The 18,535-nt window shown below is 36.5% G+C and overlaps 1 protein-coding gene across 8 annotated transcripts in view; it reads right to left on the bottom strand.

Annotated features, from left to right (window-relative positions):
* The window catches only part of LOC145694772 (serine/threonine-protein kinase S6KL-like), a 388,845-nt gene that overhangs the window by 369,450 nt on the left and 860 nt on the right, over positions 1 to 18,535 (bottom strand). For all 8 annotated transcript variants that reach the window (XM_081771395.1, XM_081771397.1, XM_081771396.1 and 5 more), the window contains exons 2-4: positions 11,378 to 11,490; positions 10,122 to 10,248; positions 328 to 429 (exon numbers count right to left, since the gene is read on the bottom strand). In XM_081771395.1, the coding sequence (XP_081627521.1) occupies positions 328 to 429; positions 10,122 to 10,248; positions 11,378 to 11,490 (342 nt within the window). The remainder of the gene's footprint in view (positions 1 to 327; positions 430 to 10,121; positions 10,249 to 11,377; positions 11,491 to 18,535) is intronic.

The raw sequence follows: 18,535 nt of genomic DNA, 5'->3' as shown, positions 1-18,535 counted from the left end.
ACAAACGTAATGGACTTTATTTTTTTTTTATTATTATTTTATTTATTTATTTATTTATTTAAGGTTCCGCTGAGTTCTACCACCATGGCGTCTGTAGTCAGCAGAACCGTTGAAGACAGGTTTTGCTACTGATGTGGATTATTTCTGGTTTTCCATATACGTCTTATTTCATGTTATCGCCTTTCTCTTTGTAGGTTCAAAATACATCAGAGCTTTTTCAGTTATCGCACTTCAGCGACTAAGTCCTTACATTTTATTTTAGAGGGAAAAAATATATAATAAAACGTATGGTCAATCCCTTTTAATGATATAAAAATATTCACTTACCTGAGATTTCGAAAGTACCTTCATTGCATACTCTTCTTTGGTATCTTTCTTTATCACTTTATAAACTTTTCCAAAAGCACCTTTCGATATTGTGCTAACTACCTGCAAAATAGAGAATAGTAAATTCCTAATTACTTATTAAGAATATGGAACACATTCAAAGTAATAATAATAATAATAATAATAATAATAATAATAATAATAATAATAATAATAATAATAATAATAATAATAATAATGCATTGAAGGATCATCACATGTTAGATCACTGTCCTCGATTGCTGCTTTCAGGGCTTCGTCATCCAATACATGTGGTCGTCCATTGTAGGGATGGTCGGATCCGAAGATCCGGATCTGACTGGGTCTGGATCCTTAGGATTTGGATCTTGGATCTAAGTCCGGATCTCGAATCCGGGTCCGAAATTCGGATCTTAATCCGGATCTCAGATCTCGATTCTTATCCAAACACACATCCCAAATTGTGATAAACTCGAATATCTAACATTCACCGAAAGTAATTTCACGAAGTCCTGACAGTAAAGAAGAAAACAGAAAATTAAGACGACGAATATTGACAAGTCTATTTGCCTCCCTCAGTCTATTCTAAAGATCAAATCCCTGCCTTACTAATAATAATAATAATAATAATAAATCCGGATGAGAGTTCAAATGTCGAATCTAGGTACGTACCTGGTTCCACGACCGAGATACACACCTGGGATTTGGAACATCTGAAACCAGTATATATTTGAAACCGGAATACAAAACTCGAATTATTTAAAATTCCTCAAGAGAGCTATTTCATTGACAGTTACGAAAACATAAACAGTTAAGACAAGTATTGATTAGTTTTTTCGTCTATTTATCTTTCTCAGTCTGCTTAAAATATCAAATGTATACCTTACAATTAGATTTAATAATTATTTAGTAAATCACAATATGAGCACCGAGAATAAAGCATAAATTTTGGTGCCCCTTATCTAGATTTGAAATTTCGGATTCATATATAGAATCAGGCTGAAAGATAAATATTTGAGATCTGGAAATCGAAACATATTATAGTACCAAGATCGTAGCCAATGTAATGCGAGCGGAAGGCACTTGCACTAATTCAGCACGTACTTTGGCGAACACGAGAAACTAAAAAAAAAAAAAAAAAAAAAAAAAAAAAAAAAAAAAAAAAGGATAAATATTCTTTTTTAGGGGTAAGTCGTGCTTTAACATGACTTTTCGTGTGTGTTGTGTTCAAATACGAAAATTGTAGTGGCAACTTGTTCGAAATAATGGCCTTTTCATTTTTAACAATAAAATTAGGTACTTTCACATTGGGGAAAAATTAGCAAGGTACTGATTGTGGTGATAGTTCTTATGGAGTTTTCCCATAGAACTAGAAGACTTCCTTCCTCATGCGGGTATCGGACTGCCACACTTCACCTTACAGAAAGACGTGGTTTATCAGGAGGTCGGCCAAGATTCTTCTGGACTTAGTCTGTCTGCTATTTCTGGTCTCAATTATTCATAACAAGAATAACCATATATATAGTTTGTTCGAAATGACTTAAAATATCACTAATTGACCTTAAGGGAACAATCGTGATTTAAATATTCGCAAATCAGGAGAGATGTGAAAGTTAAGCGTTAAAATAAATCCGATAATTCCGGAATGAAGAGATTTATATGCAACCTAAAGATAGCAATAAAACTTCTTATTTCATTTTCAAAGCTAAGATTAACAGTTAATCTTCTTGAAGAGGGTTTACGACAGCACAGAAAATTATAAATCCAATTATTATAAATACAGTGAAACCTCTACTAACGGACACCTCCCATAACGGACATATTTTGTAATCCCCAAACACTGTAATAGGAAAAAACATATTGGAAAACCTCTCTAAAGCGGAAACTCTTTAGTACGGACACGGACAGTCTTTCTTGTCTTTTATAGGTATTATTTACCTCCGTATTATGGACACTTTCTCTAGAAACAAATTGGAAAGTGCAGTAAAAATACACTTTTAGTAATTCATACGTGTCACCAAGGAAGAACATGTGAGTGTGACAACATTTTGCCTTCCCAACTGTCTGTTCAGCAACCCAGAGGAAGGGTCACTGTTTCACAACACCCTTATATCCTTTGCTTGCATTCCACTCCCGCCCAAACTGCTTCAGAAACAAAACTGATTGATAATTGCCCACTGTTTGGAATGACACATCATTCTACTGTCCGGCTGGAATCTCTAACCAAACAGAAGACAAGTTTGGTATTTTTGACCACGGGTACGCATATTGTCTTTTAAAAAAGTCATTGCTGGACTGCAATTAACTCACAAATGAAAGCAACACACCGAAAACGTAGTAAGTAGCGATAAGTGTAAAGTGCAGAGAACTATAACATCTTATTCACATGTTGTGCCTCGAATTGGATGGCGCAAGATAATGCAGGTACAGTCACATTTTGGTAATATTCATAAATACGTGATTCGTGCAAAAATATTTTTTTCTAATCGCATATTACCTTGTTTATTAATTTACATAAGAAAATATTGAAACCTCTCTAAGGCGGACACCTCTCTATGGCGGACAATTTTTGATTCCAGACGGCTGACCGCTTTAGGGAAGTTTCACTGTAGTATCTCTGACAGCCCCGCATTTCACATCACAAGCGCCCTTCATCCTGACAAGTGGACAATTCACTTACCCACGATGACTTTTCAGCCATTCCAGTAACATCAATATCTCAGTTTGGGTTTGGGAGATCATGCTTCGGTGAACCTTGACTATCACCATCAGTAGCTATTAGAGAATCGGAACTTATTTCTCTACTAGATGATGTGGATAACTACAGCTTTTTGTCTATAGAAGACGAAGAGTGTATGGTATTATCGCAGGAAATATTTGATACATAAGACTTAGATTGTCAGTATTTAGGAGCAACATTTAAGATACTCAGTTACCTTAAATGTGCTACCGCTTAGCCGAGAAAAAAAACAATAGACATAATCGAGTGGTCTGCAGCATTAGACTGTGGATCTTTTGCTGAAAGTATCGTGGATTCGAATCCCGCTTCGGGCATGGGTGTTTTTAACTGTTTTCATTTACTTCTGTGTGTGTGTGGTGTCGTAATGTTTACAACGTAATCCGCGTAAAGCGTTTACCAGGTTAAATAGAGATAATTTGGTAAAAACCGGTTACCTTTTTTAAAAAAAGAACAGTGGTTAGCGCGTGCCTTCGGTGCCCATGGTTGCAGATTAAATTTCCGGAGAGGCACTCAAAAATTTCGTGTTGACCCAGCATCGTGAGGACAATTGGGGAGTTATCTGAAGTAAGAGATAGCGGACTCTAGTCTAGAAAGCCGGCATTTGGGACTGTGGGTGTCGTTCCACTGACCACACATCCACACTTTGAACGTAAGCTCGCTGGCAAGGACCAAGGGATTGTCGTGCCAAGAGTATAGTTTGTTTTAATTATCTTAAATGCCTTCTTTATTATTAAATTTTATCCAATATTTTCTTTTCAACTGGTTTGCGAAACTCAGAGCAAGCTACTTGTTTTCTTTTTACTTCATGTTCATAGTTAGCACAACTAATCACTAACAATCTTTTCAATAAAATTCGTCTCGCGTCTTTCGTAGTAAGTTTAATTTTTAGCTTTTTTTGTTTTGTTTTAGTTGAAGGGCGTTTATCATTTTCCCGTTGTATTCCTTTTTTTTTTTTTTAACCTGTGTTTCTTAGGACGGATATTGTGCCTATAGGCACGTGCTTAGTGTGTTCGTTTACAAAAGCGGGCCTTTTTCCTTCCACTATAGAAAGTAAAAGTGCCCTGTATCAGAGAAATATTAATTGACGTACGTAAGTAAATATATCTGTAATGAAGTCATAATTACCTCAGTTTTTACATCGTACATAGTTTCCCCATTCTCATTAGTCTCTTCACCCCCGCTTCCTGAATTCCAGGTCTAGTATTTTCTCTTAAGCAAAGCCCATTTAATATGGGACTGATGTTTCATGTAGGCCTCTTACTATAAAATCAGCAATAAAGAAAGTAGGTTTAATTTGCACTAATTTCAGAATATTACGTTATTAGCTAAATAATAATAATACAGAGCGAGCTTAGACTAGTTGTTAGGATTCTTGTTTAGCAATCAGGTAACACCGGGTTCGAATTCGGAGACAGGCCATCCTGGCTGAGGATTTTCCAAGGTTGTTCCTCAGTTATACTGGCAAATGCTACGTTAGTACCTTAATCTAAGGCTCTGGAGACCTTTCTTCCATTCCTTTTCCAATGTTGTTTTCATCTATTGATTACAGTTTAAAATGGTCTCTAAGGATTATCTAGTAGTTTATAGCAAAGAAACAATAATGACCTTCATGAAACGTGTGCGTTAACTTAACTACAGCCTTACAGTCCCAACAGATAACTTAAATTTTAACATCAATTTCCTGATTTTTAAATACTATTTTCATATTGTTTTAACTTCCAATTGTCTCATGTATGTTCTCACCGAGAATTGAACCTGAGTTCACATGAACAAATGGGAAAATGTTAAGTAATTTTGAACACTTTAATACACAAAATACAAAACACTTCAATGATACGATGCATGAATATGTTTTGGTTACGTTCTGCAATGTATGATTAAAGAAACCTGGAGGGTGAAGAAATAATAACAGAAATTTCTTTTCTATTTACTCCTTCAACAAAATCCCGACCTCAGAAGGGCAAGCCATAAATGAGGTGATAAAGTCATGCAACGAACACTTTTGTTAATTACTAATAATCTACATACACTACACAACCATATCGCTCTCCTGAAATTCTCCTGTGTATGTTTAAAAATCTACGACTGAGCCACGCCAATCAGTCTATATTTTTTGTTGTATCTTCGAAGTGAAAGATATTCACTATTACACTTGTTGATGATTGGGCTCTAGTGAGTCAGAAACTACAATTAATAAAGAGTTTGCTTTGTCTAGTATTCCTGCAATTGGAAGGGTCTTATCTAAAAGATCTTCCATTTGTATATGAGAAAATAGTAAAGTTTATTTTCTAAGAATAACATAATTACTTTCAATGTGAAGCTAACATTAAGTTTTGAAGAGGAGCTAAATAAAAGAATTTGTTACTATTCACATCAGTTCCTTCAGACAGTTAAGTTCGCTATACTCTGAAATGGGAAGGGGTCACAATGACTCAGTAGTAGAGCGTTCATCTTTGGTGCGTGGGGTCCCTGGTTTGATTCCAGCTCGCGCCAAGTGGGCGTTGTGGTGGACAAACATCGTGTTCGTGGGTTTTCTCGGGGTTCTCTCGTTTCCTTTCACTTTCTTCATTCCACCATTTAATTCATTTCTCATCATCACCGTCTCCTTTAGCCTAGCCGACATAACCGTGGGACGTAAAACTGAAATATTTTATTTCTGAAATGGAAAGATGTCAGACTTCACTAAAGAGACTTCGACAGAAAGTGCAACATATAAATATTGCAGTTAAAATTAAATACAGAACAAAGGTAGCACAAATGTATCTGGCCTATGGAAACATTTAAAAGCACAGCATCCTCTTATATTAGTGAATCCGAAAAAAGTTTTACAAACTCTAGATACATAAATTTATCACCACAATTTTAGATGTAGGGTTGGATACGAATCAGATCTGAGATCCGGATTTCGGATCCAGATCCGAGACCGGATTTTGGATTCAGATTTGAGATCCGAATTTCAGATTCAGATCCCATATCCGGACCAAGATCCGAGATTTGGATCTAAGGTTCGGATCTCATTGGGTCCGGCATATCCGGATCCGAAAATTTTTGGCCATCCCTAGTCCAGTGCTAGGTTCATCCGAAAGGCTCATATCTCCCGAACGGAATTTCCGGAAACAATGCCTGGCGGTGACTCCCTTAACGGCATTCTTCCCAAATGTCTAGCATATACGGCGACTTGAAGCGGATTTCAGAAAACGTTGATTGTGGAACTCATCTTACTGATCCCGGGTTCGCTTCCCGGCAGGAGCTCATGTGGTTCGGATTCCACGTTAATCAGTAGGTCCACGTCTCATATAGCCTCGCTGCTGAAAGGGACGCTAAACTAAAATCAACTCAACTCAACTCATCTTACTGATTTAGCTTTTTCTAATAGTACTACTACTTTTCTTAATTCCAATAATCCTCACTAAATATTTTTTCTTGTACAGTACAACCCCTCAAATCCGAACTAATTGGGGCTGAAGCCTGTTCGGATTTCGGGGGGTTCGGATTACCTGGGAAATAATATTACGTACTTATTTCGTCACTGAATTGGCAGTAAAACAACGACTGAGGTTAGACGGGGTGGCCCAGTGGTCGAAAGGGCAGTGACCTTGGCTGGTGGGTGTACACTCATGTCCAAAATGATTGTCGCATATCTATAACTGTCTTCTTGTAAGAATATAATTAGATAATGATTTAGAATAAGCATTAAGTCTAAAAATGTTAAAACCTTAAAAAAACTAAATTTGTGTGATTAAATCTATTTTTTTTTCATTTTCCAGCTGTAGTTATTTTTTTTTTTCTCCTGAGAACGTGTTCGAATTTGCCGGGTTTTCGGATTTCCGGGGTTCGGATTTGAGGGGTTCTACTGTACCTAAATATTCTTCTTCAGAAGCACTAACCCGCATCTTATGTAGCTTATTAATAATAACTAGCAGAATACCCGTTCTTCGAACGGGAGAATACGTTTCATTCTGGACATAAAGAGGTGAATTTGGATTTAAACGGCATCGGAAGTGTTACTGTTTGTCTCAACGACCCCGAAAACTATGGATTCGATACTAATATGGGTCATTTTCGATTATTTTTATATATCTCCTCCTCCCCCCTCCCAGAAGTTGCAGGGCTGAATTTGGATTTAAACGGCATCGTAAGTATCACTCTTCATCTCAGGGACCCTGACAACTATGGACTTAGTACTAACATCGGTCATTTTCAATCATTTCCTCCTTCCCCCTCCCCCAAGTTGCGGGGCTGAGTTTTGATTTAAACAGCATCGGAAGTGTCATTGTTAATCTCAGCGACCCCGAAAACTATGGATTTGACACAAATATCGGTCATTTTCGATTATTTTTAAATATCTACCCCCCTTCGTTGCATCAAAGTGAAGATAAAAACCATCCCATGTCCGAACCTCATCTATGAAGCAAATTTGATCGAGGTCGGTCTCGTGGTTCAAGATTTATTAAGTTTTATTTATTTTTATATATCTCCTCCCATCCCCCTCCCCTATGCTGTACCGTCCAACGTTGTACGGAAATGATAATATCACTCCCAGGCCCGAATCTCATCTATGTTGAAAATTTGATCGAGTTGAGTTGAGTTGATTTTGAGTTTAACGTCCCTTTCAGCAGCAAAGCTATATGAGACGGGATCTACTGATTACCGAACAATCCGAACCACATGAGCTCCCGCTGGGAACAATCGAACCCGGGTCTCCTACGCCAAAGGAGCGTATGCTAATTGCTTAGCCACGAAGGAGCTCGAAAATTTGATCAAGATCGATCGGGTGGTTCAAGAGTTAAGTCACAAATATAGTGATTTTCATTTGTGTATATATATACAGAGTGGCACAAAAGTAGGTATACTGTCCTGTATGTTTTATATATGTAGGTCTGTATACCTAGTTTTGGGCCACTCTGTATATATAAAGATAGCATAATTACGAAAAATGGAAAAACGTGGGAACACACAATGGGAACAACGGCATAGAGCCGACATAGAACAGTGCGATCAGAACTGACCTTGCCACACAGAAGAAAGCAAGGTCATACAAGGGCTGCTGGAGGGAGGGAAGAGAAATGCCCAAAGAAGAGCTGATAACCACACTCCACCACAGTCGATTGCTGAGTCGTGTGCAAAGCAGACGTGTTGTCAATAGTGTTAGTGCATCGTGAAGGCATCAACATGCCACGAGGACCCACATTAGACCCTGTCTTGCGGGGCAGGATAATCGGACGGCTGGAAGCTGGATAAACACAAACGGAGGTGTCTAAAACACTGAATGTACTATAAAGTGTGATCTCGCGGCTGTGGCACAGGTTTCAAACCACCAGCAACATCGCACGTGCACCAATTCCGGGTCGCCCAAGAGTCACAACTCCTCGACAGGACCGGTATCTGTCGGTAAGAGCACGTCGGAATCGGTCGATGTCAGCACAGCAACTGTCATCAGAGCTTGTAGTCGCTACAGGCGCACGTGTTTCAAGACAAACGGTGTACCTGCGACTGCATGAGGTTGGTCTTTACGCAAGACGCCCCGTCGTGTGCGTCCCTATCGTGTGCAGCGCAGAGCCCGCTTGAGGTGAAGCCAAGAATACAGGCACTGGACCATGAAACAGTATGGTCTCGTTCTGCTCTCAGATGAGTCGCGATTCAGCTTGCAGTCCGATTCTCGACGGACACTGATATGGAGAGAACAGGGGACGCGCTACAACCCGCAGAACATTATTGAAACGGACCAATTTGGTGGTGGGGGTGTGATCGTTTGGGCGGGCATCATGAATGGCCGTACTGACCTACACGTCTTTCAGGGCGGGACTTTGACTGGCCAGAGGTACCGTGATGAAGTGCTGGAACCGTATGTGAGACTGTTTCGGGGTGCACTTGGACCATCATTCATATTCACAACGCAAGTTGTCATCGGGCAGGTGTGGTGGATGATTTTTTGGAGGAGAAAGATATTCGACGCATGTCGTGGACTGCACGGTCCCCAGACATGAATCCCATAGAACATGTCTGGGATACATTGGAAATGTGGACTGCAGCCCGACAGCCTCCACCACGAACGATTCCGGATCTGTGTACTGCCCTTCGCGCGGAGTGATTGGTCAAGGATACCGATGGACCTCATCAACGAAGTGATCGAAAGCATGGAACGACGTTGTGCAGCCTGTGTAGCCGCGCGGGGTGGCCATACGCCTTACTGATGCTCTTGATCCACCACAACCTCATTTGTCTTCTCGCCACACACATTGGGTGATTTCCAACTATGGTAAGTTTTGTCAAATAAAGGTGTTGGGACTGTGTGTTGTGTGTTTTCTTCTTCCATTGCACACTTTTTTCGGGCAGGTGTCCATGTTTTGGATGCCTAGGATCAGTCAAGGTATGTTTGGTCCATGTGGACTAGGATTATGCTATCTTTTTGGACATATATATATATATATATATATATATATATATATATATATATATATATTAAACACTGCTTGAAGACTATTAGGTTTCTAGTTTAAAGAAATACAGTAATTAAAAAGGAAGTATATCTCAGTTTCATTTTTAAGGAATATTGATCAAATCAAACCATTGTAGTGTTAAAACATTTCTTCGACCAATCACGTTATCAGGGGAGTGAAATAAAACAGGGGATACAAGTGATACTGGAAGCAATATTTCACTAATTCTATTAGTAAGTTACATAAATACCGGTTAGTGCTCATGAACAAGAATATTTAGGAAATTTTATGGAGGATTATTGGAAGTAAGAAAAGCAATACTCACACCATATCTTTATTCTCAAGAGTGAAATATTGCAGACTGACTTGTCAGAAAGCAGACTGGGTAGCACACCTGAACAGTAATGCAGAGACGGATTTCATTTCTGTCCATTTTTGACTTCGAATTTCACACAAATTATACTTGCACGGCAAAACTCAGCTTCATAACAAAATATGATTGATATTAGGGCAGTTTTACTTACTTTTAAATATTCAATCTAGATTACGGAAATAACTTTTGTAGTAAAAAGCGAGAACATTCATAGAACACCAACCTCAAAACTCTCTTCCGTAACATCTCCTTTGATTTTGAAGTCTGGTAAGAACAATGCTTCAATATATGGCACTGGCCACGCAGTTTTCGATGCCTCCAATGGACTATTAAGAGTAGCTTCGGTCCACCTGTAGTAACGAAAACAAGTATGATCATCATTATTTTACGTACTGATAATAATAAATGAGTGCTGAGAACAATTCTTAGACAAGAACACAGAACTTTGTAAACTATCAATATATAACTTGGTAAAACATGTTAAAATTCTTACCAGAAGGGTTAATATACAAACTTCCTAAACCAAATTTATTTTAAAATTAAGATTCAAATAGAAACCGTCACTTTCTTAAAATACTATTTTCAAAATAATTTAATTATATATTTCTACTTAGAAAGCTACTGTTTGTACGGTAATGATCTTATTAATAGATTCACGGTAAATAGAATAATTGTTCTTATAATGAAACAGGCGTTTCAATTACATCATTCGCATATGTCACAATCCATAAAATCACAAGGAATTTATTGGAAAATTCGCCAAAGAAAACTTTTCTTTTCAAATTTGGGTACCCATACCGTGGCATCAAATTCACGTACGAAATGTATCTCGAAAAATACTACCCGTCGTATGCTACATATTTGTCAAGTTTTATTATGCAGTGTGAAAATTAAAAGAAAAAAAATCAAACCATATGTATATATAAATTTAAAAAATCTTAAAAGAGAATTCAAGATCCTCCTCGTACACTAATTAACTTTAAGTATCGTTGTTTTTTCGTCACTATTTTTAAAATAAATCAGGGTTTTGAATGATAACTTACACACAAATCAAGTGTCCATGCACTCATGAAAAATGTTTCCAACTCTTTATCCATTAGAAAATTAGCAATCCAAGCCGTCAAAATAAAATGTATCAACATTCTTTGATCTGGATCGTTTTCCAGAACGATCGCAAAATTCTTGTTAGTAAGAATGTTAAAAACATAGTTAATCAACGAGTTACCGAAAATAGTAAGGATATTGATAGCAAATGTTACCTATATTTCTTAATAACATTGAAGGATTAAAACAAAGTTGATAACAAATGTTATTAATATTTTTGAATATGAATTTTCAATTTTGTTTGAAACATTAATTACACGTGCTATTAACCATATTACCCTCGGTGCAAATCCACCTTAATGGGCCGCATTACAATAACATTTATTTATGTACTTAATAATTTATAAATATAAGGGAAGTTAATTAATACCTTACCTTCTTCGAGATACTCTGGACCAAGGTCTTGAGACACTGTATGTCGACTGATGACTAACATTACTTATTAACGATCTTCCACTGAGATTGTTCGCAAAGCTGGCCAAGCTAAACTGTAATCAAAACAAGACGAAGTTATAGCAGGGACATTCCATGCCAAATCAACAAGTCATCAGACTTGACCATCTCAGATTTTTGTAAAAATCGGTGTACAGCTTTATTACAGCGGAAGATGAAAAAATCCCAAATATTACCTCCCCCCCTGAAACCGTCTCCATACTGAGTGTTCAAAAATGTCAAAAAATTGCATTTTTTCAGTTACAGTGATTACTAAAAATTGTCATAAAATGGTTACTATGTGCACTAGAGACGTGAAACAAACACCATTGAAAAGCTTAAAGATTGCTCTACAAGTTATACTATATTGAAAAAACCTGTAAAATAAAAAATAACACTTGAAAAATTCAAATTAAGATTTAAATTTTGAATTTCGCATAGAAATGTCCCTCTGAATTTGTTCAAAATATTTCAGATTGTAGTCTCATATGTGTACTAAAACACCACAAAGTTGTATTTTGGGCACTCAATGGGATCCGATTCAAAATTCAACATAAACCAAACATTGCACGATATTGACCATGTGAATATCTGGGTTCAGATCGACAACCATTTGCCTGGAGTTATTTACCTGCAGCATCAAAGGAATTTATATTCAATTTCATTTGTTTCTTGACGTATTCATTTGAATTTACACAATTATCCACCTTTTGGGTTATTTAGAGAGGTATTAAGTTTCCGAACAATACTCAATACAAGTCATTATTCTTGTTAGTCAGTATGGATGTTTCTAAATTTATATTGGCTACATTGATACATTAACTAACTATTGGCAAAACCACTGCCTTCTACATCCGTCCGCTCCCTCTAAGCTGCCTGCTCAATCAGCCAAAAAATGCGTGTACCGTTCATCACGAATTCGCCACTAGGTGGCAGGTCCTACCATGGCATCCTACCGTTTGACAGTCAATCCTGTTGCGTTGCAGTTTGACATCTGTACGTACACAATACATGCTAATAAAAAGAATGTAAAGAAATCTAAATGGTTTGCGTAAAAGTTATAATATGCGGTAGTCATTGAAGAAGTAGAAAAAAAATATTTGTTCAAATAGAAACACATTTGTTGATGTTACGGCTGAGGCACAAAAATGAAAATACGCTCAATCATATATTGGCCTAAATACAATATATATAATTTTATGCTTTCGTGTGAAGGAACTCCGATGCTATAAGCAAGAGTGCCGATCCTGGGGGGCGGGGGCCCCGGCCCCCGCATTGTACTTATGAATATGCGATATTCGGTATGATTTGAATGCAATTTGTCTTAAAATCCTCATGCATGTCTTCTGTCTATGTCTTCTGCATCTGAATGCCCCCCTCCCAAATTTACCGAGAAATCGGCGCCATTAACTATAAGAGTAATTATACAGGGTGGTTCAAAAGTAGGTACACGCCTACACCCCTGCATTGATCAGGTATACCCTCTAACATTCTAGCTTATAAGTTCATTTGTTTCGGTTGTTCCGAGCTTAAGATATAAGTACAAATACATTAAGAATAAATAATAAAGAAACTAAGTCTACCTTATGGATAGCAATAAGAAATGATATAAAAAAGCAATGGGTTGATCAGTAAGTTACTGTATACCTACTTTTGGGCCTCTCTCTCTCTCTCTCTCTCTCTATATATATATATATATATATATATATATATATATATATATATATATATATATATATATATATATATATATATAGACCCTATATATATATATTATATAGATTGTTTTTACTCTAACCCAAATTATACATTGTTTTAGTATTAAAATTAGTGTTGCCCACGATACGAGACAGCAGCTATGAGAAACGAGATGAGAAAGCTGTCTCACAATATAGCAAGAGCTTCTTGAGATGAAGTAGCTTAAATCTTGTCTCGAGAGCAACAATATCCAATATATACAAGTGACTATCGTTTCTGACTGTGAAACTACAGTAGACTTCCAAGCTATGCAAATTGAATACTATATTGAAGACATGGAGTATAGTCTTGGGACTGAATCGATTACTGAGAAACGTTTCGCAAAGTCTCTTATCATTTTTGCTATATGAAAATCAACATTGAAACTGGACGTAGTACTGAATTTCTTCAACTTCCAGTTTTACTGAAATATAGAGGTGCAGAGGTTATTTCCCTGAGACCATGAATCAATTTCCGAAAACAGTTTGTGGCTATCTATCACCGTTTTGAGTTATAAGCTTTACTGTTGAAACCGGAAGTGGTCGATTTCAACCACTTCCGGCTTAAGTAGAAGGTAGTCCAAGGAGACGGAAAATATTCCTGGGACACTGAATCGATTCCCGAAAACTGCATGTCGATAGCTCTTGCCGTTTTTGCTCTGATACCTGTCAACCGAAGGACATAGCCGATCTATAAGACTACCAACACTTATACATAGTATAGTTTGGAAGTCCAATACTGGAGAGATCTTTTTCATTTTATAAATCCTCGTCAATATATCTCATTGTTCAACTCATCAAATGTGGAGTAGGCTATATAGTTAGTTTATTGACTTAGAGAGTTTCGTATATGCAACTGCCAAAGGCTTGAGGAAAAAAACGGAAAATCTAGTATCATTCATGTATACCCCTATTAATGTTCTTACGTAGTTCATTATCGGGTGGTATTTCATGAAATAACACTCCATTATATTCCAACTTGGCTTTTCTTGCTTTGCAGAATGATACCCAACAATATAAGACCATTTTCTTTTCTAAACTATTGGAAAAGCGTGGTCATTCCTATGCAAACCATAAAGATTTACTTACAAAAATGGGCAGTACGTGCTGCACTCTAGCGTCGAAATTAGAAAACAAGCGTTCACGCGGGAGACAATGGTTTTTGAAAAGAATGAACAGGCAGGTAAGTGAATCGAGGAGGCGGTGGGCAAAACTAACCATATACGAAGTTTGGCTACTATACTAACTACAATAACCAACTCTTTACTATTTAAAAAAAAAAAAAAAATGCCACAAAAGAAACTTTTGCTTCTGAAGCTTATTCCCTGCCAAGCGAATATAGTCAAGATTGCTATTACCCACCTTTATATTATCCCACCACTTTTGCTTCGTTTATCTAGAGGTCTATAACCTCACCCACTCAGCGTTCTATGAGTATGTTACGTTACATCTTAAGTATTTCTAAGTGTTTTCGGAGTAACGGATAATGATCCAAGTTTAATTGTACGTTGTTTGTATTAATTTTCCGGGGAGGAGGAACGGGCACGATGGCTCAGTGGTAAAGAACATCTCTGGTGCGAGGGGTCCCAGGTTTAATTCCAGGCCATGGAAGGTTGTGATAGACAACATCGTGGCCGTAGGCTACTTGGGATCTTCTCGTTTATCCCCTATCAGTACTTTAGTATGTTTCATTAACCGTCATAACCTTAAAAAACCTCCCAGTCTAATCATTGAGTGATTTATAATAACTTGTAGATGCTCTAGAATGCATATTTAACATCGAAAAGAAACTAACCTTGCATCCGGTGGTTTTTAGTACCTGCTAAAGCTAAATGATATTTCAGCCCGCGCGGGCCCATAATAGCGAATACGCTTACCGTAAACTGAAAAAAATTACTGGGACATTATAAAGTTTTTAATTCTGTACTAACGAAACATTCCCAATGTCCACAAAGCACTAACAAGAATTTAACACTTTATAGTTAGAACTGTCTTTTTATTTTTAAGGTGTAAAATGTATTCTAGAGAAGATTTGTATTATTTAATGTTTTCACTTCTCCTTACTCTTTTCATTATGTTCACTATTCCCTTAGAATGATCCATTCAAGTCTCTTCAACTGTGCACAAAAGTTATATTTGGATATGAGAATGTTAATGACGTCTTTGCTTTACAGGTCTGTCACAGTAATTACAGGTGCTTGTTGAGTGCAGGACACCGTTGCCAGAAAATGGTGTTGTGTGATTTTTTTACAAATTAAACAGAATTCCGTTTACATACATACAAATGAAGAATAAAATTTATTTTGTTGTTGATAAATAGAAGTGTTGTTTAGTTCTTGATTATACAAATCCATCAGTGATCCAAATTTCCCCCGTTTACATTAAATTTAGGATTCTTTTGTTCTCATGAAAAACGATTAAAAAACCTTCGTTTATATGTTGTTGGAGCACAAGTGTAGGACGTAAATTCTATTGATGTGTCCTGATCCTTGGATGTGCTTAGAAAATCCTGACTAGGGAAGTTCCTTTCCTCTTGCATTCCTGATGTATTCTTTCACCGTCGTTGAGATGTTCCTTTTTGTCTTTCCCATGTAGAACTCAGATCATGTGTAAGAAGTTGTATAAATTTCAGGAAATAATAATTAATTTATCTCTAATAATTTCTATATCCCGAAAGTGAATTTTCAAAGCTTGTTGCAGATTTGACCGAAAATTTAATTCCAAAAGAGCATCCAGTTTTCCTAGCTCTTTCAGAAACTCCCACGTAGAGTGGCAATAAGGCACACTTGTTGTCCATTCTGGTTTTATTGAGTGGATTCATGTAATATTCTCACTCCGTGTTCCCCCGTTTTTGGAGTGTGTAGTAATCAAATGCGTTCTTCTTTCCCAGAGTATACAATTTTTGAGTGTGTTTCAGAGGATCATTTTCTTCTGTGGTGTATGTGAGAAATTATTCCAAATACTGGCCTTGATGAGATTTGAATGTGTTGAGTCTTTATGGACAAACATTTCCGAGATAATTTCTTTCCTGTGTACAGACAAGCAGATATTTTTTTTTTTTTTTAAGTGGTATGTGGATATCTATAAAATTTAGTCCGTTGTTGATTTCCTTTCCTACAGAGGACTTTATGTTAATATGAATGTTGTTGAATCCAGAGACTAAATCTACTAATGTTTCTTCTTTGTAAATAATTAAAGAGTCATCAACATACCAAAAATACCTGATGAATTTATACTTACATTTCTGTAAACTCTTTCATAATGATCCATAGCTATATTGGCCAAAAGGGAGAGGGGGATAATAGACTGCTCATCCATAATCTTTCGTCCTTTTTATATTTATTATTTACAAATTGAAAGTACTTTTAATTATTGTTCAAACAATATTCTAATGATTAAGTGATTTCATAAATTATATGATCTGAAACTTTATTTTCCCTTAATTTTTGTCGAATCCATAGGATGGCAAAATGAATCGAAATAGAATTGTACATATTTGAGACGTATATAGACGTTAGAAATGTAGTTGGTTTCTGATTGAATATTTAAAATCTTAATATTATCTTAAATGAATTGCGACAATCCTTTTGTGGTCTTATGAGTTGGTGAATTCCTGCCACAAATAATCAATTTAACAGTAAAATGTACATCAATTTTGTGAATTTTCGGAAGTCCGAATATGAACAGGAACGATGGTGTGTCCAATTTAAGACTTCAGGCTGTGGTTGTGTTTATAATCCTCGTTTAAGTTTTAATAGGGATTAAAAAAAGCACCAGATGCAAGAGCATCACCGGTTAGTTCCTTTTCTACGTTAAGTAATTTCTTCCAGAATTATTTATATTCATAAATCATCTATCTTCTTCAACCTTCAGCCCTGGGACGTGAAACTACAAATTTAATGTAATTTACATTTTTCATTAACTTTATACGGCAACATGTCGAATTCTTTTAATAGCTACTATAATTTCGGTGCAGATATTTAAAAACACTGTATTTTGGAAAATTTACAGGTAAAATAGAATGACACTGAAAAACTCATACGGGACAAATTTCTGCTGGTGTCAAAAATAAATATTAAAACAACACGGTAGGAAACGAAATGTAAAATTCTGCCATAACATCCCACATAACATTCAACAGCACCTACTGCAGGGAATGTTCAAAAACGAAAAATCCTTTCCTAACTATATTTGCATCTGCCGACATGAAATTACAACTTATACTTTCTAGAAATAATGTCATGTAGTCTTTTGCAAACAGCTAAATATAATTAGTGAAAGAATTTTAGATCTTAATTATTTATTTCTAGTGGTCCAGTTATGTACGGTAGTTTTTACACCAAATGTCCACTGTGTTGATACTGAGCCCTCCTGAAGTCAATTTCCAATTACTAATTGAGCTCCTCATTTTGTGCATTCTCTGCTTAAAAAAAAAATAAAATAAAATAAAAAATAAAAAAAAAATTAAAAAAAGGCAAAGCTCTAACCTAACCTGAAAACCTAAGAAATGTGTCAAAATTTGGGTTAATTTCTAAATCTTCCGTTTCCAGGAAAATTTACAAAATTCACAGGAAAAATATGAATAATTTGATTGTTCGTGTGTTTGATAATATATAAGGATCTCGAGAAATTTGTTTATTTGTTATATATAAGCGGTATAAACATGGGACTATTCGGCGAGCGGAGGAAACTATTTCGCGCGAGGTAACGGAATAGTTGGATATGGGAAAGCATTTATATTATCAATATGGCAGGTAATAAGTCCAAGGGTACCTCTGTTCTAGATCCTAACCTACCCTAACCTTACCCCACCTCGCGATGTAACGAAAGGAAGTCTAAAGTCAGTTAAGAACATAGAAATTCAAAATTATAAATTTTAATAGCTTTTAAGTCTTATTAAGATTTTGGTAGAAAACTATCGGACATCCACCTTCGGAATAAAAGCCGAAAATTTGGTAGAACCGTCTGCCCGAATTATGCCTAAACTTCTGCAGGCAACAGAAGTAATACAGCTATATTTCATGTTCATGTCAAGTCCTTTGCAACGGTTAAACTAAGTGAAAGGATATGAAAAGTGATTATACTAGATGGTATTTTTTTTGCCGGCAAACTATTTCTGTACAGTGTACAAAAGCTGTATTACATGTATACAAATGTAGCTTTACTAGTGTGGAACTATTACAAATGCTATAGGAACATGTATCATTGCGATAATCCACGTGTCTTAATTATCTTTGCTTACATATATACTCGTTGTCGCAGACGCGCCTGGTACCTTCGGACGCATCTATGCGCAGGGCCACCAGCTTCGCTCTGTCTTGAAGCGGTCAGATACCATTCGTACCTTTGTGGCCACCTAGCGCAT

The sequence above is a fragment of the Thermobia domestica genome, chromosome 9 (assembly GCF_964235325.1).
Source record: "Thermobia domestica chromosome 9, izTheDome1.hap1.1, whole genome shotgun sequence".
In the NCBI taxonomy this organism is placed as follows: Eukaryota; Metazoa; Arthropoda; class Insecta; order Zygentoma; family Lepismatidae; genus Thermobia; species Thermobia domestica.
The sequence above is the reverse complement of the archived record's forward strand: the minus strand, read 5'-3'. Positions and strand labels throughout refer to the sequence as shown.